Source organism: Tiliqua scincoides, chromosome 14 (genome assembly GCF_035046505.1).
Source record: "Tiliqua scincoides isolate rTilSci1 chromosome 14, rTilSci1.hap2, whole genome shotgun sequence".
Classification (NCBI taxonomy): domain Eukaryota; kingdom Metazoa; phylum Chordata; class Lepidosauria; order Squamata; family Scincidae; genus Tiliqua; species Tiliqua scincoides.
Genome location: NC_089834.1, coordinates 7,413,134 through 7,431,065, shown reverse-complemented (window position 1 = coordinate 7,431,065; position 17,932 = coordinate 7,413,134). Strand labels below are relative to the sequence as shown.

The following is a 17,932-nucleotide window of genomic DNA, read 5'->3' as shown; positions in this document are numbered from 1 at the left end:
CTTGAATGAGTGGTAAGTTGTCAAGGCGGGGATCCCTCACGGCACACGTCAGTTGCAATCCCACACAGTAAATGTTGAAGATAAGATTGTCGTATGGTGTTTTGCAATCCTGCCAACTATGCCAATTTGTCTTGTCTCAAAAATGTTCCCTTTCCCTTCTAATGCCCACTTTTTGGCTAATTAACATGTCCTTATCTCTAGAAACAACAGCTGTGGTGTGCAAAGGAATGAACATAGAACTCCTTATCTATAGCACTTAACCAAATTTATTGCTACAAACACTTCCCTGCAAGTCCTCTTGTCCAGAGGCTTTCCCTCCCCAAAACTCCACTTAACTCAGTGGGTAAAGGTCCAAAGCCTCCAGTCCAAGTCCACAGTCTAATCTCCAAAGCACAGTCCGGTCTTCTGCAGCAGAGTGTGTCCTCTCCAGCAGAGTGTCCTGGCAGTCCCCTTCTCCCGTAGGTCCTGGTCCATCCGTGTCCCGTAGGTCTGGAGTCCTGTAGGTCTGGATCTGGGGTACTGCTGAACTTTGCTCCTTCTGAAGCTGCCTTTTATCCTTGGTTGTCCCATTACCCAAAATGCAGCTCAGCTGTGAGCTACCTTGTTAGCCCCTTGTCCATTCAAAGTCCCATCAAGGTCAAATGAAGCTCAGGTGTCCTTCAGAGTCTCCATTGGCCTTGATTGATTACAGCTGTGGAGTTGAACATGTTCTGTTTCGGTGCATTTATTACAAGAAGATACGTGAAGAACTTATTTCCCCTTTGACTGGCCGACTTTTCAGATGCACAGAGCAACAATGTATGTATGTATTGTTATCTGATTCCAATCCTATGTTTACATAGAGTGTCGCTAAATTTTTTACCGCTGCAGTGGGCATTAGGAAATGGATTTTAAATATGGATGAACCTTTGTAGTTAGAGTATAGTCTGCTAGATATAATGGAATTGTTTTAGGGGAGATGGCTGGAAGTTGCTGCTGGGTATTTCAGAACTGTTTTAAACATAATTATAAACTGTTTTATAGTTTTAAATTTAATCATAATATATTGCATATTTTTGTATATCTATATATATGCTTATATATTTTGATATTTTATATGTGGCTGGTCTTATGACCGTAATAAAGATTTACTACTACAGCTGTGGAGTCAGCCCTGCCCTTCCCAGAGCTGTCAAACAGTTCAAACAGCTGTCAAAACATGGGAATCGCTGTCAACACCACATCTTCCACCTGATGATCTTCCATTACCTATGGCATCGTGTTTGGGCTAAAGGCTGCTGCCCGGATGTGCAGGCTTGCGGAAGTTAGATGTTCACTGAGAATGTGGAAGCCTTCTTTGGCCAGGTATTCAGCTGCATGTTTCAAAATAGTTGTCGCTGATTTCGGGAGCTGTTCCACCTCATGCAATTGCCCTCGTTCGTAGTGCGTGGCCGCCTGTCTCAGTAACCGAGCGACTTCAGAGAGTCTCTTGGTTGCTGGACTTAGGTCTGTGAAGGCAACTTGCAGCACTCCATTTCCCCACCCCCTTTACTTCCCCTCCTCCCATTTATTTATTTTCTTTATAGAATTTATATCCCGCCTTTCTAGCCAATGAAGGGCACTCAAGGCAGCTCACAATTAAAACCATATTAAAAACATAAATTGTACATTTATGTATAAAAGACATTTTAAAACAATGTCTACAGAGCTCTCAACGCCCATTGGCAGAGAGGGGAGAGCACCTGCCCGTCTTCACCCCAGTGTGGCGTCTTTTCCAGGGTCTATTGCTGGTGTCTCTTCTGCACCTCATTTTAGGAGGTAGTTAGGAGGGTTCTTCTTTATTTTAAATAATTTCTATTCTGTGGTTCACAATCATTTCAGTGAAGGTCACATGGGATATATGTTGCACTCTTTGGGCAAATGTGACTTCTTTTGTTCTCTCCCCCCCCCCCCACAAACACACCATGCATAATTTTATAAGTCTTGATCGCATCCCGCCTCTTTTTTCCCAAGCCGCAAATGCTGTAGCTTTATATGTTCCAGTGCTCCGCTCATAATGTCTTTCCTCCTCCACACCTTTTCCACCTCTACAATATCCTTCTTGAGATGCACTGACTCTAATATGCTCCTCATCTGAAGCCCTGTTTGAGTGCCCAGCTTGTCAGATATTTTGGCAGGCGCCCTCAAAAGAAAGCAGGGTCTGTTCCATGGTGGCCCTAGCCGTTCAGAATACCTTCCTCTCAGACACTGCCAGTGTTTGATGAGATGGACAATACCTGGCCTCCATCTCCTTTCATCCGTTCCTCACTTCCTTTTCAAATCCAAGGAGTAGGAGGAGCAGCGTGGATAGGAGAAGGCGGAAGGCGGGCAGAGTCTCAAGTAGACGGACCATTCCTGGAGATCTTTCACCAACAGAATCGCTTGGTTTCACCAGCGTCTCAGAGAATCGCTTTCTGGACCCAGTTGAATGAGACAACCCAGTGGCCAACGTCCCTAAGTCCTTGCAGAATATTGGCTTGCCATGTTTTGCAACTGGGGTAAAAGAGTAAGGCCTGCTCTGCCCTCCACACACACCTCCTTCTTGATCCGCACAACTTCTGTCTTCAAGCAACACTGCAACAGCAGTTGTCTCCAGTCTGCACCCTTGTCTTTGGATTACAGTGGATTCTAAAAAGCTGCTCTGATGGGGAAGAGGAGAAGGCATAAACACTCCCCTGGACAGGGCAACTCTCCTATCAAGTCAGCCAAGCAGCTATGTCTGGAGGACCACCCAGCATGGTCAGACACAGTAGGTGAGCTCATGAATCTCGCTTCTCCCAACCGATATGAAGCTCTTCATGTTTCCGAATCAGAAGCTGAAACTACCAGTCTCCCTCCTGTCACATTGGCACGGCTTCAGCCTGCCCTCCTTCACCCACCCCTTTGGCTCCCTCTCTACAGGATAAGCAGCCATTATGTCAGGAGAATGGTCTCAGCAACTGTTTCTTGTCCTTGTTGGGTGATTAAAACATGATTATTGGAAACACGGTTCTTTTTGTATGTGAACAGCTTAACTCTATTCTTGCCCAGCTGCACTCACTTCATAAGGCTATTCAACCACCCTTATCTTCCCTCTCTGGTCAAGTTCTGGGTTTGAACAAACCAGAGGAAGCTGAACTGCTGGGGCTGCATGAGAATCTGGATTGTGGTAAATCTGCCTATTGCTTGTTGGAAAATCAAATACTGCTGGAATTCCAGGACTCCCCCATCCATAAGGGGCGCTGGGCCAACAAATTGAGGGCAAAAGACTCTCTATGCAATTATACCTTGATCCATCCCAGGCCGACTGTGTTGATCTGCAGGAAATCATAACACTCTTTTGGATTCCCCAGTCTCCAAATTGGACCCAGCTTCTTTTGAAGTTTGGCACCTCTCAGATCCCGGGCCAGCTGCATGGGAAGAGTTGGTTTCTTCAGTCCTTTGGCATCTTCTTGCAGAGAGTCTTTGCTGACATGAATATTAAACCTTTGCTCCCAAGGCATAGAATGCAGCCTCCCCCTCATCTCCTTCCATCAGCCTTGAAGCTGGCTCAGGCTGGCTCTGTGCCCAGTCGCTGTAGGAGAGATAACTGTCCCCAGAGCGTGGGAGTTGCCAACTGCTTTTCTCCTGATTCAAGTCCTTTGGTGCTGCCGAATGTTAATGAGTTAAAGGCTGCCACTGATTCTTTAGGAAATGCTTTGCTTCACTGCATAACCCACAAGCTTCGGCTTTCTCTCAGCCAGCTAATTTAACAACTGACTGTTCAACTAGTGCAGCTTCTAATAGCCAATGGCAAGCTCAACATTTTGGCAGTAGCACCAAACCTCATGCACCAGACCAGGTACATTCGTCAATGATACCTGAGATGGTGGGAGCTCAGGCACCTTCCGTTTGCATACTTCCCCTAACTGGAGCAGTGGAGCCTATGGATAGCTCTTCTTCTGAAGCCTTTAAGCCTGTGCTGATGAACAAGTTGGACTATCTCAATGGGGTGGGTTTGCTGTGCCACATGACTAACTCTGAGGAGAACTTGCATCATGTTGTGGCTTACCAACAATTGCCTAGTGACTCAGCCCAGGTCTTGTCATCTTCCCCAAGACCATCACAGTCTAATATGAGCCCCTTATCTAAAGCCCTGGATGGGGTGCCATCGGGGGCAGTGTCCATTGTTCCAAGTGTTGAGGAGTTGGAATCAGCTCTTGAGTCCTGTAAGGTTCTGCCAGAGACTTCTGGCTCTCACTCACCCTCCAGATCCCTTGTGGACGAAGAAGTAGATGGCCAAAACACAGGATCAATTAACTCAGTAACTACTGACCTCCCAACACATTTATCTACCGATGACCATACACTCATTGCAAGGGTGCTCCCAGCCCCCAAAGGCCCCTTGTCAGCAGAACAAGGTTTTAGGGCAGATCCTCCTGCATTGGTGGCTAAAGATCTGATAATGGAATTACATCTGGAGGGGGAATGACATTGTGGAGGGTGCCATCAGTGCCTTTAAGGAACTCACAAGACCAGAACAACTAAATATTATCAGATCCCTGGACAGGGCTAAAGCAGAACTTCTCAATCACAACGCGGAAACTTTGAAATATGAAATCCTTCCGGTGTAAGCATCAGCTCATCCATCTGTTCCAGAAGCAACCACGGAGGTAACTGCCGCCCCTCATTCCAGGGATTTTACACCATCTCCTGTGGCCAGTTTAGCCCTGAGTAGCTGCGTGTCTCACGATCCTTCTGGTGCTGAGTGAGTATCAGGAAGCGAAGACTGACTAATTAATGCTTCTCCAGCTCCGACTACCTCTTCCCATCTAAGAATTCTTTCCTGGAACATTGCAGGGTGGAAGAACAAGAAAAATGACAGCAGCTGTCTTAGAACCTATGACATTATTCTGTTGCAGGAGACATGGGCTTTGGACCATCTGTATATTCCTACAACAAAAGCTACAGGGCTTTTGTTGTACCTGCAACTAAACCCAACTCTAATGGTCATCGTTTAGTGGGTTTAGCCAGCCTTGTACTGAAGCGGTTTAAGCCATGCCCTTTAGACATCATTCCAGGGTGTTATAAGATACAAGCACTTTTGCGGGCATTGACTTAATCTGCGTCAACACTTATATTCCTCCATCGCTTAACGGCTTACAAAGGATCCAGCTCTGAAATGATCTATCAACTTGTATGAATGAGCTTAAGAGGGTCCCCCCCCCCCCATGCTGAAAGCCTTTTGCTGGGCGACTTAAATGCCAGGGTGGGGAATTCAGCGGAAATCTTCCGCAGAGCCTGGGATGCGGATGATGACAGTTCCCTCCCCCCCATTTGTGCGCTAAGTAGGCGGTCCAAAGATACATACTACAATGCCCTTGCTAAGTTTTCTGTCAGCTCTAACATGATTTGGCTTAAAGGTCTAAAAGAGTTCCCCAATGCTGATGAATGTTCTTTTGTATCCTCCCATGGCGCCATTGTTGCGGATTACATTTTAGTTTACAATAAAATGACAGCGTGAAGGAGACCAGAGTGGTGGGCTAGAGCAGGGTTCCCCACAGGCCAGATCAGGGTTCCCCGCAGGCCAGATCTGCCCCCCTGCCTAATCCCTCCCCCAAGTGAACAGTGCTTACCGTTCCACAGGGTAAGGGTTCTTCCTTTCCCCACTGCTGATCTCTCCCAAACTGATCCTGATCTCCCCCAAACTCTGACCCACCACTTTCGGGTTCCAGCAGTCACTGCATCCGGATTTTCAAGCAGACATGGCTGGCTGGGGCATAGTTCGGGGAAGATTGGCAGCAGAGAACGGAGAATGGCAAGTGCCATTCGTGCCGGGGATGTCTTTCCCAGCATGCAGCAGACTCCGGTTTGGAGACCACAGGACTAGAGTGTCCAGGGCACAGTAGGAGTGTTGGAACTAGAGACTGGCACCCCACAAAGAAGAAGCAGCAGTTGAAACTCCTGTCTTAGGCCCTCAGAGAGTCTTGTGCCAACTCCGTGAAACCTCTGGAGGTTATTAGCCCTGGGTAAAGCATGAGTTAGGACCCATGAAACTCTGTTACCTTCAAGAGGGCATTTAATATATAAAAGTGTTCTTTAAAAATGGTAGAGAATTAAGAGTACAGGAGTGAGTAAACCAAGCATGGCATCTAAACATGCCTCTTTCAGATATCCAGTTTTTTATTTATAAATCTGAGTTACGTGTCATTGAACACAACAGGACTTACGTCTGAGTAGGCCCGCATAGGATTGCCCCGTGAGTGGCTTAAATGTTTTTGGCATCATAGCAGAGAGATTCTGGGCCTTGGTTTGATTATTGTTCAGGCCCAGAAATGCCACGTGCTTTTTAATCCACCTCCCTCTAACACCCATTGCATTTAATCTTGTAGGGACTGCTGTTCTAGATGACCCCCTATGGATTTAGGATTCTGTCTCCTACAGGGGTGACCAAACTTGCCTAACATCAGAGCCCCATACGATAAATTTCAGATGTTTCAGAGCCACAATAACTTAAGAAGCATTTAAATTCTTAAATATATTTACTTAACATGAACATTACGCTTACATTTTAATTCAGTGGACTCTCAGTTTATACCTGGTAAATAATTATAAACTTGAACATTTCTTATTATATTAATTATGGTGCAAACAGGAGCTCAGGCAACATATTTCCATGAATCACACGTTCTATGTCAAAGAGCTGCATGTGGCCCACAAGCCGTGTTTTGGCCACCCTGATTTAGTCCAAGCCCAGATGAATGCTAAGGGGGCTGGCTCCTCCCCCCCCGACAAAACAATGGGGTGAGTCTTGTGCTATGGATCAGTATAGAAAAGCTGAGGGAGAACTTTAAGAACATGTACTTGCGTTGGGAGGAGGTGAGGAGTTAAATAGCTCTCTTGCTCTCTGAATCCAGGATATTATGAACTCTGCGTGTGAGAGAGGGTTCCCAGACTCCAGAGGCATGCGTTCAGTGTCCCCCTTCCCAGACAAAGTTTGATGCAACTGTAAACAAACCCTTCTGTTTTGGGGACAGGATTAAAGGAGTACCAAATGGCTGAAAACTGGGAAGGAGGAGGCTTTAGAACCCTGGTTCCCAGCCTGTGGTTTGTGAACCACAAATGGTCCAAGGGACCTTGAGAAGTGATTCACAAGCTCTCAGGGGAGGAAAAAAAGATAGCCTTCAATCACTTCCAGCATCTCACCAAGTGAGACCACCAGGGAAGGTAGTGAATGGAGCAGCTGCAGCCAGTACTGAGCGTTGGCTTTGGCTGAGGGCAGTCCATTCTCCACTCTCTTTGGTAATCTGTGGGGAAGTCCTCGTGCGGGAGTCACTTCTCCACAGACCACCAGAGAGGGTGGAAAATGGCCATCAACAAAAAGCTCCATAACTAACATAACACAGATGTTCTCCATAACTAATACATCTAATAAATACCTAATACATTTCTAATAAATCTCTGATTATTACACATTTAATTGTATTTTTTGTGTGTGGGGATGGGATGGAGGCTGAGGGTGGTCCATTCTAATTTTTGGCGTAGTGGGCCACAGGCTCCTAAAAGTTGGGAACCACTGATGTATGTAGAACTGGTCCAGTTCCGGTCCTGATCTCTGCTCCACGTCACTCTTTCCAGTGGCCTTCCACATAAGGCTACCCCTCCTTAAAAATATCCTGCATGGAAGGGGGTGCAATCAGAATTGGAGCTGGATTAGAGGCAAAGTACTACATCCTGTTGCAATCTGTTTTCACCTGTTGCAGCCCTCCCACCCCTGGCAGGAAGTGTTTACTGTAGAAAGCACGCACCCCAAAATGGAAGGGTTGATTTCACAATGTAGGTCATTTTTAGCTGGGTTTCCAAGCTGAACACATGAAAACCCCTTGTTCAGAATAAGCACATATAGCCGCAGTTAAGATCTTGTGCTAACCGTAGCCGTCAGCTGTTCTGGAACCCAACTCTCTGACGATTTCTACACCAAGTTACATACAGCAGGTTCCACTTTTCTAGCACAATCAGCTGCTGCTATTCCTGGAGGGAAACTGACCTCTTTCGTCTCACCAAATATTTTGCTCCTTTCCCCCCAGGCCTTGCAATGCAGTGAGTAGCCTGTTCCTGATTTCATGGTCATGGACAGCTAAGAAATCTCAGACTCTCTTTATCAGTTAGAGACATAAAGTCCGCTGGCTTTTCTGACTTTAGGAAAAACACACACAAAGTCCAAACAGGTACAAAAGTTCATTTTCTTGGTCCTAGACTAAGTAGTGCACATTAGCCACAAGTAGAAAGATAACCAAATTCATCAGCCTAGCCTATTTAGACTCCAGGTCTCCCTACAGCTGAGTTTCCTTATTTATAGACATCTCAGCCTAGTTGGCTCCTTTCACTGGCCTCAAATTACAGAAAGTTAAAGCTGACACATGGATAGGACTAAGGTGCGTGTTCACACAGACACCATTGAGAAGAGTAGGTGAATGCTAGTAACATGCTCTCTCCCTTTTTCATCCCAGGTAGATGGCCTTCTCCATTGCGTCCTCTGCCTTCATGTACTCCAGGTGCGAATGGAAGGTGGTGCATTCGAAACGTTCGTTGTTACGGATGTACTTGACAAACTCCGGCGCGCCGGGGAAGATGATGTTGTCGGCCAGCAGAATGGTGCCTTTCCGCAGCAGGCCGCATTCCTAAGAAAAAGGAAATTAAATTACAGATGAGGGACTGACCGTTTTAAGGGCGGAGACGGAAAAATCGCATCATCCTGGCAAGACACAGGGAACTGGACATTCTAGCAGAGGCAGTGAAGTAAAAGCTGGATGTAGCCCAGAACCTCCTCTTGTTTGTTCTCCAACAGCTTTGTGTGTATGGCTAATCAAGTGGGTGTCCCAATGGAGTCTTCGGGCCCAGTCCTATCCAACTTTACAGCACTGGAGCAGCCGCAATGCAGCCTCAAAGTAAGGGAACAAATGATCCCATGCCTTGAGGAGGCCTCTAAACCGCCTTCCCACTACAGGATGCAGCGCATGCCCCATGGGCACAGCTGCACCAACACTGGAAAGTTGGATAGGATTGGGCCCTTAGTTTCCCTAAGGAGTGGGTGTCCCTAAGGAGTCTTAGATTCAGACACAGGAGGGAGGGCGCAGGTACCTGCCAGACTGTGGCCAGCTGTGTGCAGAAGGAAGAGAGATGGGAAAGTGTCTTAGTTCCCTCCTTAGAATTACTGCCAAAAAAAAGGACAAAGCAAAGAGGGTTCAAATATCTGATGTCTCCCTTAAGGATGACTGTACAGTGGGTTTAAAAGAGAACATGTACGGACAACAGAACAACAGCTGTGAAGTGAGATATGTACAGAGGGGGCTGCAGTGTGTGAGAGAGGTGGAGCTGATTTGTAGAAACATGGAGGTGGTGCTGGAATGTGTATACAGGAGGAATAAAGGTTGGAGAGCTGGCTGAGTGGAAGACCTCCCACCCCCGAATTCCTGTTCTGCAGAGCTCTACCAGCAACCTGCCATGCAAATATTTGTCAATAGATTTTGTGTTTCTCAATAAACTTTGCATCATTCTTTTCTGCTCTGTATTCCTCTTCATTTTTAAATATAGGACACATGGAGCCTGCCCCAGCAGACCTTTAAACATCTCACCTGGCATAGGAAAAACATCCTAGCAAGTACAAGGGGAAAGCAAGGTGCCCTCTGGTGCAGTTCAATAGTCAGGCTGTGTGTACTGAAAGCCACTGAAAGCTTCCACTTATAGCTGCACTTTTTCCACAGCACATGATACTCAAGGCCACAGGTCATAGTGATGACCACTGCTTTTGATTGACACACTGTTGCACTTTTCCGGCATTCTGCTGAGCTGCGTCACTCAGTATTTAAGTATTTCTGTGCCGCTTTTCTCTGTTGTTGCACAGCACTCAAGGTGGTTTACGCAGCCAGACCACCCTTCTTCAGTTGGGATTTTACAGTATTGTTCTGTGAGCAGATCTCACAAAACCCTGAACCCACAGAACCATCATCCTGTCTGCACTTTCAAGCTTTCACAGTAGCCACGGTCTGTGTTCAAGATCTTATCCGACTCTGACACGTTCCACTCTCTCAACAGATTTCCCCTCCATCCAAAGTGTCCCATCCAAATTTGAGACCACAGCTGAACCTGCTTCTGCCTTCTTGAGAGGCAGGCCACTCAACCACCAGACCACACCTCCTGGCCTGTTCCACATGCAGAAGGTTCCAGTCCTACTCCTTGGCACCTCAGGTTCAGCAAAGACAACCCCTGCCAAAAACCTGAGCTGCAGCATGGAATCCCAGACGCAGCAGCCCCCTTTCTGCACAAAAATCACTCCCACTTACTTCCATCAGGATGGTGTCTGGGGCGTATCGCTCCTTCCAGTGATCCAGAAAGACAAAATCTAGTTTGTCCACCTCATATTTTTTCCTCAGCTGTGGGATGATGATTTCTGAGTGGCCCTCAATGACTGTCACCTGAAAGATAAGAAGAGTTGTGTTACTGCACACTCCAGTACTTGTTCACTGCTTTGGTTAATTGCCCTGGTGTCAGAACATCAGAACATTTTTCTGACCTTCAGTTTCACAGGCCTGTGTTACCTCTCTCTAGCAAGTATTAATCTGTCTAGGAGCTACTTAGCAGTGGCATCACTAAGGACTGTGTTACCCAGTGCAGGAGGCCTGTGCGTCACCCCCATGGTGGACCAAGTCCCATGCAGTGGGCAGGGCCATGCCCCGGGCGGTGGGTGTGGTGATACCCCATTGCCCCACCTCCAGTGGTTCTTTTGCTATAACTATTGGTAGAAGAGAGATATTTCATTGCATTCGTTGATATAACATGATGGCATCATTCTGAAGTACCAAGATCTAAAAAATTTTGGCCAGAAGTGGTGTCACCATGACACATCCCCTAGCAACACCAATGCAACTTAGCATCTATTAACTATCATCTATACTTAGCATCTATCTAGAATCTACTATTTAGTATTAACAACATATTTAGTATCTATTTAGCATGAGGATGGCTGCTAGATAGATAGATCTAGCATGTATACATGCTGTATAGAGAGTTGGCTGTCCCTCCAAACCAAACCTCTGGGATATTGCCTTGCCAGAGTAGAATAGGAGCTTAGTTGCCATGGGACCAGCCACCAGTTCACCATGCCAGGAGCTTCATAAAAGACCCCATTTGCAACACTCTTGAAAACGACAACAACTAAATGGTTGGCAACCTTCAGTCTCGAAAGACTATGGTAGAAGCCCACAGCACCCGGTATTCCCAGGTGGTCTCCCATCCAAGTACTAACCAGGCCTGACCCTGCTTAGCTTCTGAGATCAGGCAAGATCAGGCATGTGCAGGGTAACAGTTGCCAGTGGTTCTTGAACAACAACAAAACCATCACACTTTGTCCTGCCAAATACTCCCCTCTTTTTGCAGCACCCTTTAACCAAAGACAGTACCTTGTCACTGAGTCCTGCAATCTCTATGATTTCCTTGGCAATAGCAACAAATTCAGAGTTAAATTCAATGGTGAGAAGGCGAGCGTTCGGTTTCAAAAGCCGAGCAATCCGGATCGCCGAGTAGCCGCAATAAGTCCCCAGCTCTAGAGCGACGGTGGGATCGGCTTCTTCTACCATCTGGTCAAGAATCAAACCTAGGCAAGAAAGCAGTTGGGGAGGGGAAGAAAGAGGCCAATGTGAGTGATGCTGAATAAACAAGAATTGGAAACTGCTTTTTGGACAAGCTGCTTATTGACCTCTGAACCAGAGGTTCCCACAGTTTGCTTTGCGATGCCTTACGGCAGCCATTTTCAACCACTGTGCCACGGCACACTAGTGCCATTAACTAGTGCTAATGGTCTGCAGGTGTGCCATGGGAGTCTGGGGAGGATCATTTGTTAGCAGGGCCATGGGGAATGTGAGCCCCCCACCAACAGCACGGTGTGCCTTGTCAATTGTCAAAAAACCGATGGTGTGCCTTGACAATTTTAGTATCTTGTCAGTGTGCCATGAGACTGAAAAGGTTGAAAATCACTGCCTTAGGGCATCGCATCACGCTCAAAGGAGTGCCACAGGATGTTCCCAATGGCCCCTCCGACCTCTTCTCCTGGGTGCCACCATCTCAACTTTCATGAGATTGCACGAGATTTGGGCATTGCCATTTTGGATCTTGAACGATTTTGCAAGATCCCAGATTGTGGCACCCAGTAGCTGAGCTGAGCCAGGAGAAGAGGCTGTGGGGGAATGCAGTGATGCCAATAAGTTTGGAAACCACTGCTCTAAACACAAAAATACTTTCAAAAATCCAGAACGTTGACTTTTGGCTGACAGCTCAACAGAGCCGCCTGCGATACTTTTTCCTAGTCACAGTTGCAGCTCAGTGGTATAGCCCTTATTTGGCATGCAAAAGGCCCAAGTTCAAACCCTGACAGCATCTCCAGGTAGACCTGAGAAAGACCACCCCCCCAATCTGACGCCCTGGAGAACTGGTGCCAGTCAGCAAAGGCATGCAGCGGACTGAGAGGGACTCTGCCTAAACCAATTTCGTATCTTCACAAGTCACCCCTTGTTACAAAGCTCCAAAAGTTTGTCTACAAAACAATCAGGAGCCAGCACCACTGGTTCTGTATCTTTCAAAAGCCAGCAGTGCCAATATCCATTATTTTTACCTTCTCTCCCCACCCACCCGCAATTCACCAAATCATGCCCCAAAGTCCCAAAAAATCAGAATATAAGGAACGTGAAGCAGCAACTGTTACCCTGCACTTGCCAGATCTCGTCTGATCTTGGAAGCTAAGCAGGGTCAGGCCTGGTTAGTACTTGGATGGGAGACCGCCTGGGAATACCAGCTGCTGTAGGCTTCTACCATAGTCTTTCAAGACTGAAGGTTGCCAACCATCTCCCTATACTGAACACTATCTCCCGATCTTGTCTGATCTCGGAAGCTAAGCAGGGTCAGGCGTGGTTAGTACTTGGATGGGAGACCGCCTGGGAATACCAGGTGCTGTAGGCTTCTACCATAGTCTTTCGAGACAGAAGGTTGCCAGCCATCTCCCTATACTGAACACTATCTCCCGATCTTGTCTGATCTCAAAAGCTAAGCAGGGTCAGGCTTGGTTAGTACTTGGATGGGAGACCGCCTGGGAATACCGGGTGCTGTAGGCTTCTACCATAGTCTTTCGAGACTGAAGGTTGCCAACCATCTCCCTATACTGAACACTATCTCCCGATCTTGTCTGATCTTGGAAGCTAAGCAGGGTCAGGCCTGGTTAGTACTTGGATGGGAGACCGCCTGGGAATACCGGGTGCTGTAGGCTTATACCATAGTCTTTCGAGACTGAAGGTTGCCAGCCATCTCCCTATACTGAACACTATCTCCCGGTCTTGTCTGATCTCGGAAGCTAAGCAGGGTCAGGCCTGGTTAGTACTTGGATGGGAGACCGCTTGGGAATACCAGGTGCTGTAGGCTTGTACCATAGTCTTTCGAGACTGAAGGTTGCCAACATTCAACATTCAACATACTATGCAGCACCAAATTTAGGCATCAGCTAAACAAGCTACGGCTTAGGGCAATGGTTCCCAGCTTTATCAGCTGGTGCTTTCCTTGACCTACTGGGCCATTGGCTGTGGTTCCCCATTAAGACTACAATCCTATATATTGTATAGGGCGACAGATTTTTTTTGCATGTGGATGAAGTAAAGAATAAAACACTTCAAAACACAGTGCTGAGAGGATTATGGCAGGACCAGGCTGGGTTCTCAGCAGGGTCCACAAACAGTGGGCTTGGGAGCCAAGCCGAGATCTGTGGTCCCCTCCACTCCTCTCTCTGTTCCCCTCTAAGACCTCTCACATGTACAAAAGCTTGTGAGAGAGGCAGTGACTTTTAGTGAGATGCGGTGAATGGCTGGGGAGGCACTTCCTGTGGTGCCGCAAGGCATTCTGGGAATATCTGGAAGCTGCAGCACCTGCAAGATCACAGCGAAGTCAAGCTCTTATTGCCACAGCTCCAGTCTTTCCCTGTATAGTGACCAACGCACACCTGTCACTATAGAAGGAGAAACTAGAGCTGCAGCAAAGGAATACGCAGCCTCCCCTGTGATCCTGCAACCAGTCAAAACTGGGCAAAGCACATGCGCACTGCGATCCCCTGTGAATGCACATGTGCTCCATCCAGTTTCTGAGTGCTTGCGTGATCATCATAGGAGAGGCTGAGCTCAAGGGTCTTCTGCAGCTCTAGTCTATCAGCAGCGAGAGCTCAATCTCCCTTGTGATTGCACAGCCCCTCAGCAAGGGGGTGAAGCATTTGCGCATTTGCATATGACAGGTGAGGCTTTGCCTCCCCTGACAGCACATCCCTGGTGTCTACTCTCATTTGTAGCATTTGTAACATTTCCCATGTTACCTGGGAAACAGGTAACAAAACAGTCCCTTCCATTTCTTGCAAGGAACTTCTGCCATCCCTCATCTTCTCAAGAAAGGCAGTAGAGTCAAGGCTTCAAGCGGGGAGGGGGTGTCCATTGTACTATTTTAAGAGAACATCTTCAAGCAGCTGTGGACTGGTAAAGCTGAGATGAGAAGGGTTGCAGGCAGGTGTGTCAAGGTATGAGCACAGAGCAGATGGGGCGTGTCCTCATGCAACCTGCTCCCCAAATTTCAAAAGCTACACAGGTCCAGTTTTCCAATAACACATTTTCTAACGAAGACAATGCCAGCCCTCCAAGAGAATGATGTTTCATTGGCATATAGCTTGGGCCCCACACAAATAGCCATTGTATTTCTTCCAGGACATTAATTCTAAGTCTTCCCATTAATCTATGAGGACGTTCTTGGCTTGGCATTATAGCAGGCACTCTTCCTTACACTGCCTCATTCTTGATTGTGCCAGGAACAAGCCAGTGATTTTCAACTGGTGCACCACAAAAGTTCTGCCGGCGTACCTCAGGAGCTTGAAGCACAGTGGTCGAAAAACGCTGAAAAACTCTTCTGGGTTCCGAGGCCCTATTTCTAGGGCAACTGATTGTAGGAACAAATTGTCCCTTTTCCTCCGCCAGTGGAAGGCAGAAGTGACATCACAAGAGGCAGAAACCATAGAGAAGACCATAGAGGTTAGTGTGAAAGGAGGAAAAATGTTGAAAATCCCTGGTATAAGCTATCCAGAGTTAGCTCACTCCCTTTCCATTATCACAGATTTCTTGGGGAGAGGCTGAAACAGGTATTTACCTCCCCCACTGAAATTCATGGGGCTTGAAACAGTATTGGTTTGGCTGGACTGTGGCCCTTCTATTTCCAAGACTTTGCAAACATATAGCACACCAGTCAACTGGCTGTTTAGACATCAAGAGGGCTATGGATAAAGCCACTGCCTCGAATGCCAAAATTTCCAGGTTCCACCCCGAGCAGCACCTCCAGAAAGAGCTGGGCAAGATCCTTGTCTGAAAGACTGGACAGCTGCTGCCAATCAGTGCCCACAATTCTGAGCTAGTCGAACCGCTGGTCTCTGACTTGGTATAAAGCAGATTCACATGTCCACGTGATCTCTGCCCATTGCCACCATCCTAACCAGGACCGCTGAAGTTTGGGAGGGCCAGCTGGGGACACGACTGCAATCTGTGCAGAGTTATGCGCAGTTGTGACCTCCCAGAACAGACAAGAGAAAATATTTCTTTACTCAGCGTGTGGTTGGTCTGTGGAACTCCTTGCCACAGGATGTGGTGACGGCATCTGGCCTGGACGCCTTTAAAAGGGGACTGGACAAGTTTCTGGAGGAAAAATCCATTACGGGGTACAAGCCATGATGTATATGCGCAACCTCCTGATTTTAGAAATGGGCTATGTCAGAATGCCAGATGCAAGGGAGGGCACCAGGATGAGGTTTCTTGTTATCTGGTGTGCTCCCTGGGGCATTTGGTGGACCGCTGTGAGATACAGGAAGCTGGACTAGATGGGCCTATGGCCTGATCCAGTGGGGCTGTTCTTATGTTCTTATGACACTGAGAGGTAGACTGCCTCTGAATGTGTTCTTATTTATGTACAATGGGCATCCATTGCAAGGGATCCATTGCAAGACAGCCCCCCTTCTCAATACTGAGTTCTGTAGATACTCAAACTTATGGGGGGCCTTCAGAGGTCGTCAGGATGCAGTTACGTCCAGAGGCGCCTTCCAGTTACATCTGGAGGTGTTTTGAGGCTCCAGCTCACAGTGTTTTGAAGCTCACAATCCACGTGGAGTCAAATCCACAGATTGTGAACCTGCAGATGGAAAGGTGCGGATGAGAAGCTGATGGTTACTTAGAGACCACTCCTCTCTGCTGCATTTGACTAATCCTTTTAAAAAGCTGCCTACGCGACTGGGCATTGACAGTCATCAATGCTCCCGGTGCTTTTTCCCTCTTATGGGGTGCCACCCTCCTGCAATTTACCTTTCTCGTCACCCACGTTCATCGCCCACTCTTTCTGGGAGCAGTAGTTATCTATGCAGTCCAGGACACTCTGGGGGTTCCCTCGGATGGCGTTGTAAGACACGGAGTTCAAGATCCTTTCCTCTTTGCTCCGGTCCATGACAAAATTGGTGATCTTCTCCAAGACAATCTCGTTCCAGAAGACGGTGGCATGGACGTTGTGACGGAGAAGCACAAACAAAGCCACCAGCACGAGGATCGAGGCGGCGCCTGCCGAGACGAGGATGGTCACCAGCCAGCCTCCCAGCATCTGGAGCAGCAGATAAAACACAAAAAGCAGGTCATCAGTTAAGGTGGTACCACAGGCAGAGACAAAGCATCTTGTCTCGTTGCATTTAAGGTAGAATGTGGCAAAAGCCAGGCCTTGAACTGCCCTGAAGACATTCTCAGGACTAATATCACGCCTCACTGCAGAGTTTTAAATTACCTATAAACACATCTCATACACTGGATCCACCTTATCTGTGGGTCTGGCATCCGTGGATTTCACTATCCACGGATGCACAAAGGGTCCCCTTTTTCAAAACATTTCAACAAGTAAAAATCGGCAAGAAAATAGCCTTCCCCACCTTCGTGCCACAAAATTACACCGTTTGCAGGGCAATTTTCTGCACCCCTGTAAGCCACTCCTGGGTCGTGTGATACATTCTAGGGTAACTCAAGGCCAAGGGAGTGGGGTCGTGCAACCGGAAGTGGTTTGCAGGAACACAGAAGGCTACCCTGCAAATGGTGTGATTGGACACTGTGAAGGTCTCTTTCTTACAGATCTTTACTTCTTTAAATGGAACTTGAAAGTCTGTGGATGTTGGTATCCACAGGGGGCAGAACCGAACCATCACAGATACCAAGGGAATACTGAATAAGAACTTAAGGAGTAGGTGTGCAATCTATCAACCTCCACCATCCAAACAGCTCCACCAACTCTTCTTTGCTGTCCCTTATATTTGGTCCTAGAACAACTGCACGATGTCTGTTCTCTGCGTTCAGACTCACCTTTTCCTCAAAGCACCACATATCTGACTATAAAATTACTCCTAACGCTGAACAGGGAACCATGGCATGTTCTCCCCCCTGTTTAGTCTTCTCTCCACCTGCTTTCACTTGCACAGGAAGGGCCTCTTTACCAAGAATACGGCATCCGCGGATTTGCCTTACCTGCTGAACCCCTGGATTGCCCCCCCACAGACTTTCCAGACAGGACCAGAACCTCATTCCAGCCATGTCTGGGAGATTTTCTGAGCCTTGGGGACGCTGTGTGCACAGCCACTGTAAGGCTCAGAATGCCTCCCAGAGCCTTTTAAACTCAATTTCCAGTTTTGCCAGAACGGTGGCACGCACCCTCTCTGAAGCTCAGAAGGGCTCTGGACATGACCAGAGCAAGGCTCCAGATGCATTTGGAGCCCAGGTGGGCAGAAAACCATGAGTTTGATCATCCACTATTACCAGTATCCATGGGGGTCCAGGAACAGATCCCCTGCATCAGCCTGCATCATCCCCTG

The 17,932-nt window shown here is 47.6% G+C and overlaps 1 protein-coding gene and 1 pseudogene across 8 annotated transcripts in view; both read right to left on the bottom strand.

The window, feature by feature from the left end:
- Positions 1-6,499: 6,499 nt before the first annotated feature.
- The window catches only part of LOC136634285 (catechol O-methyltransferase-like), a 42,336-nt gene continuing 30,903 nt past the window's right edge, over positions 6,500-17,932 (bottom strand). For all 8 annotated transcript variants that reach the window (XM_066609750.1, XM_066609751.1, XM_066609748.1 and 5 more), the window contains 4 exons: positions 16,395-16,683; positions 11,436-11,629; positions 10,320-10,451; positions 6,500-8,657 (listed from right to left, as the gene is read on the bottom strand). In XM_066609750.1, coding sequence (XP_066465847.1) covers positions 8,478-8,657; positions 10,320-10,451; positions 11,436-11,629; positions 16,395-16,683 — 795 coding nt within the window. In that variant the 3' untranslated portion in view covers positions 6,500-8,477. The remainder of the gene's footprint in view (positions 8,658-10,319; positions 10,452-11,435; positions 11,630-16,394; positions 16,684-17,932) is intronic.
- Positions 11,233-11,353, bottom strand: LOC136634887 (5S ribosomal RNA; annotated as a pseudogene).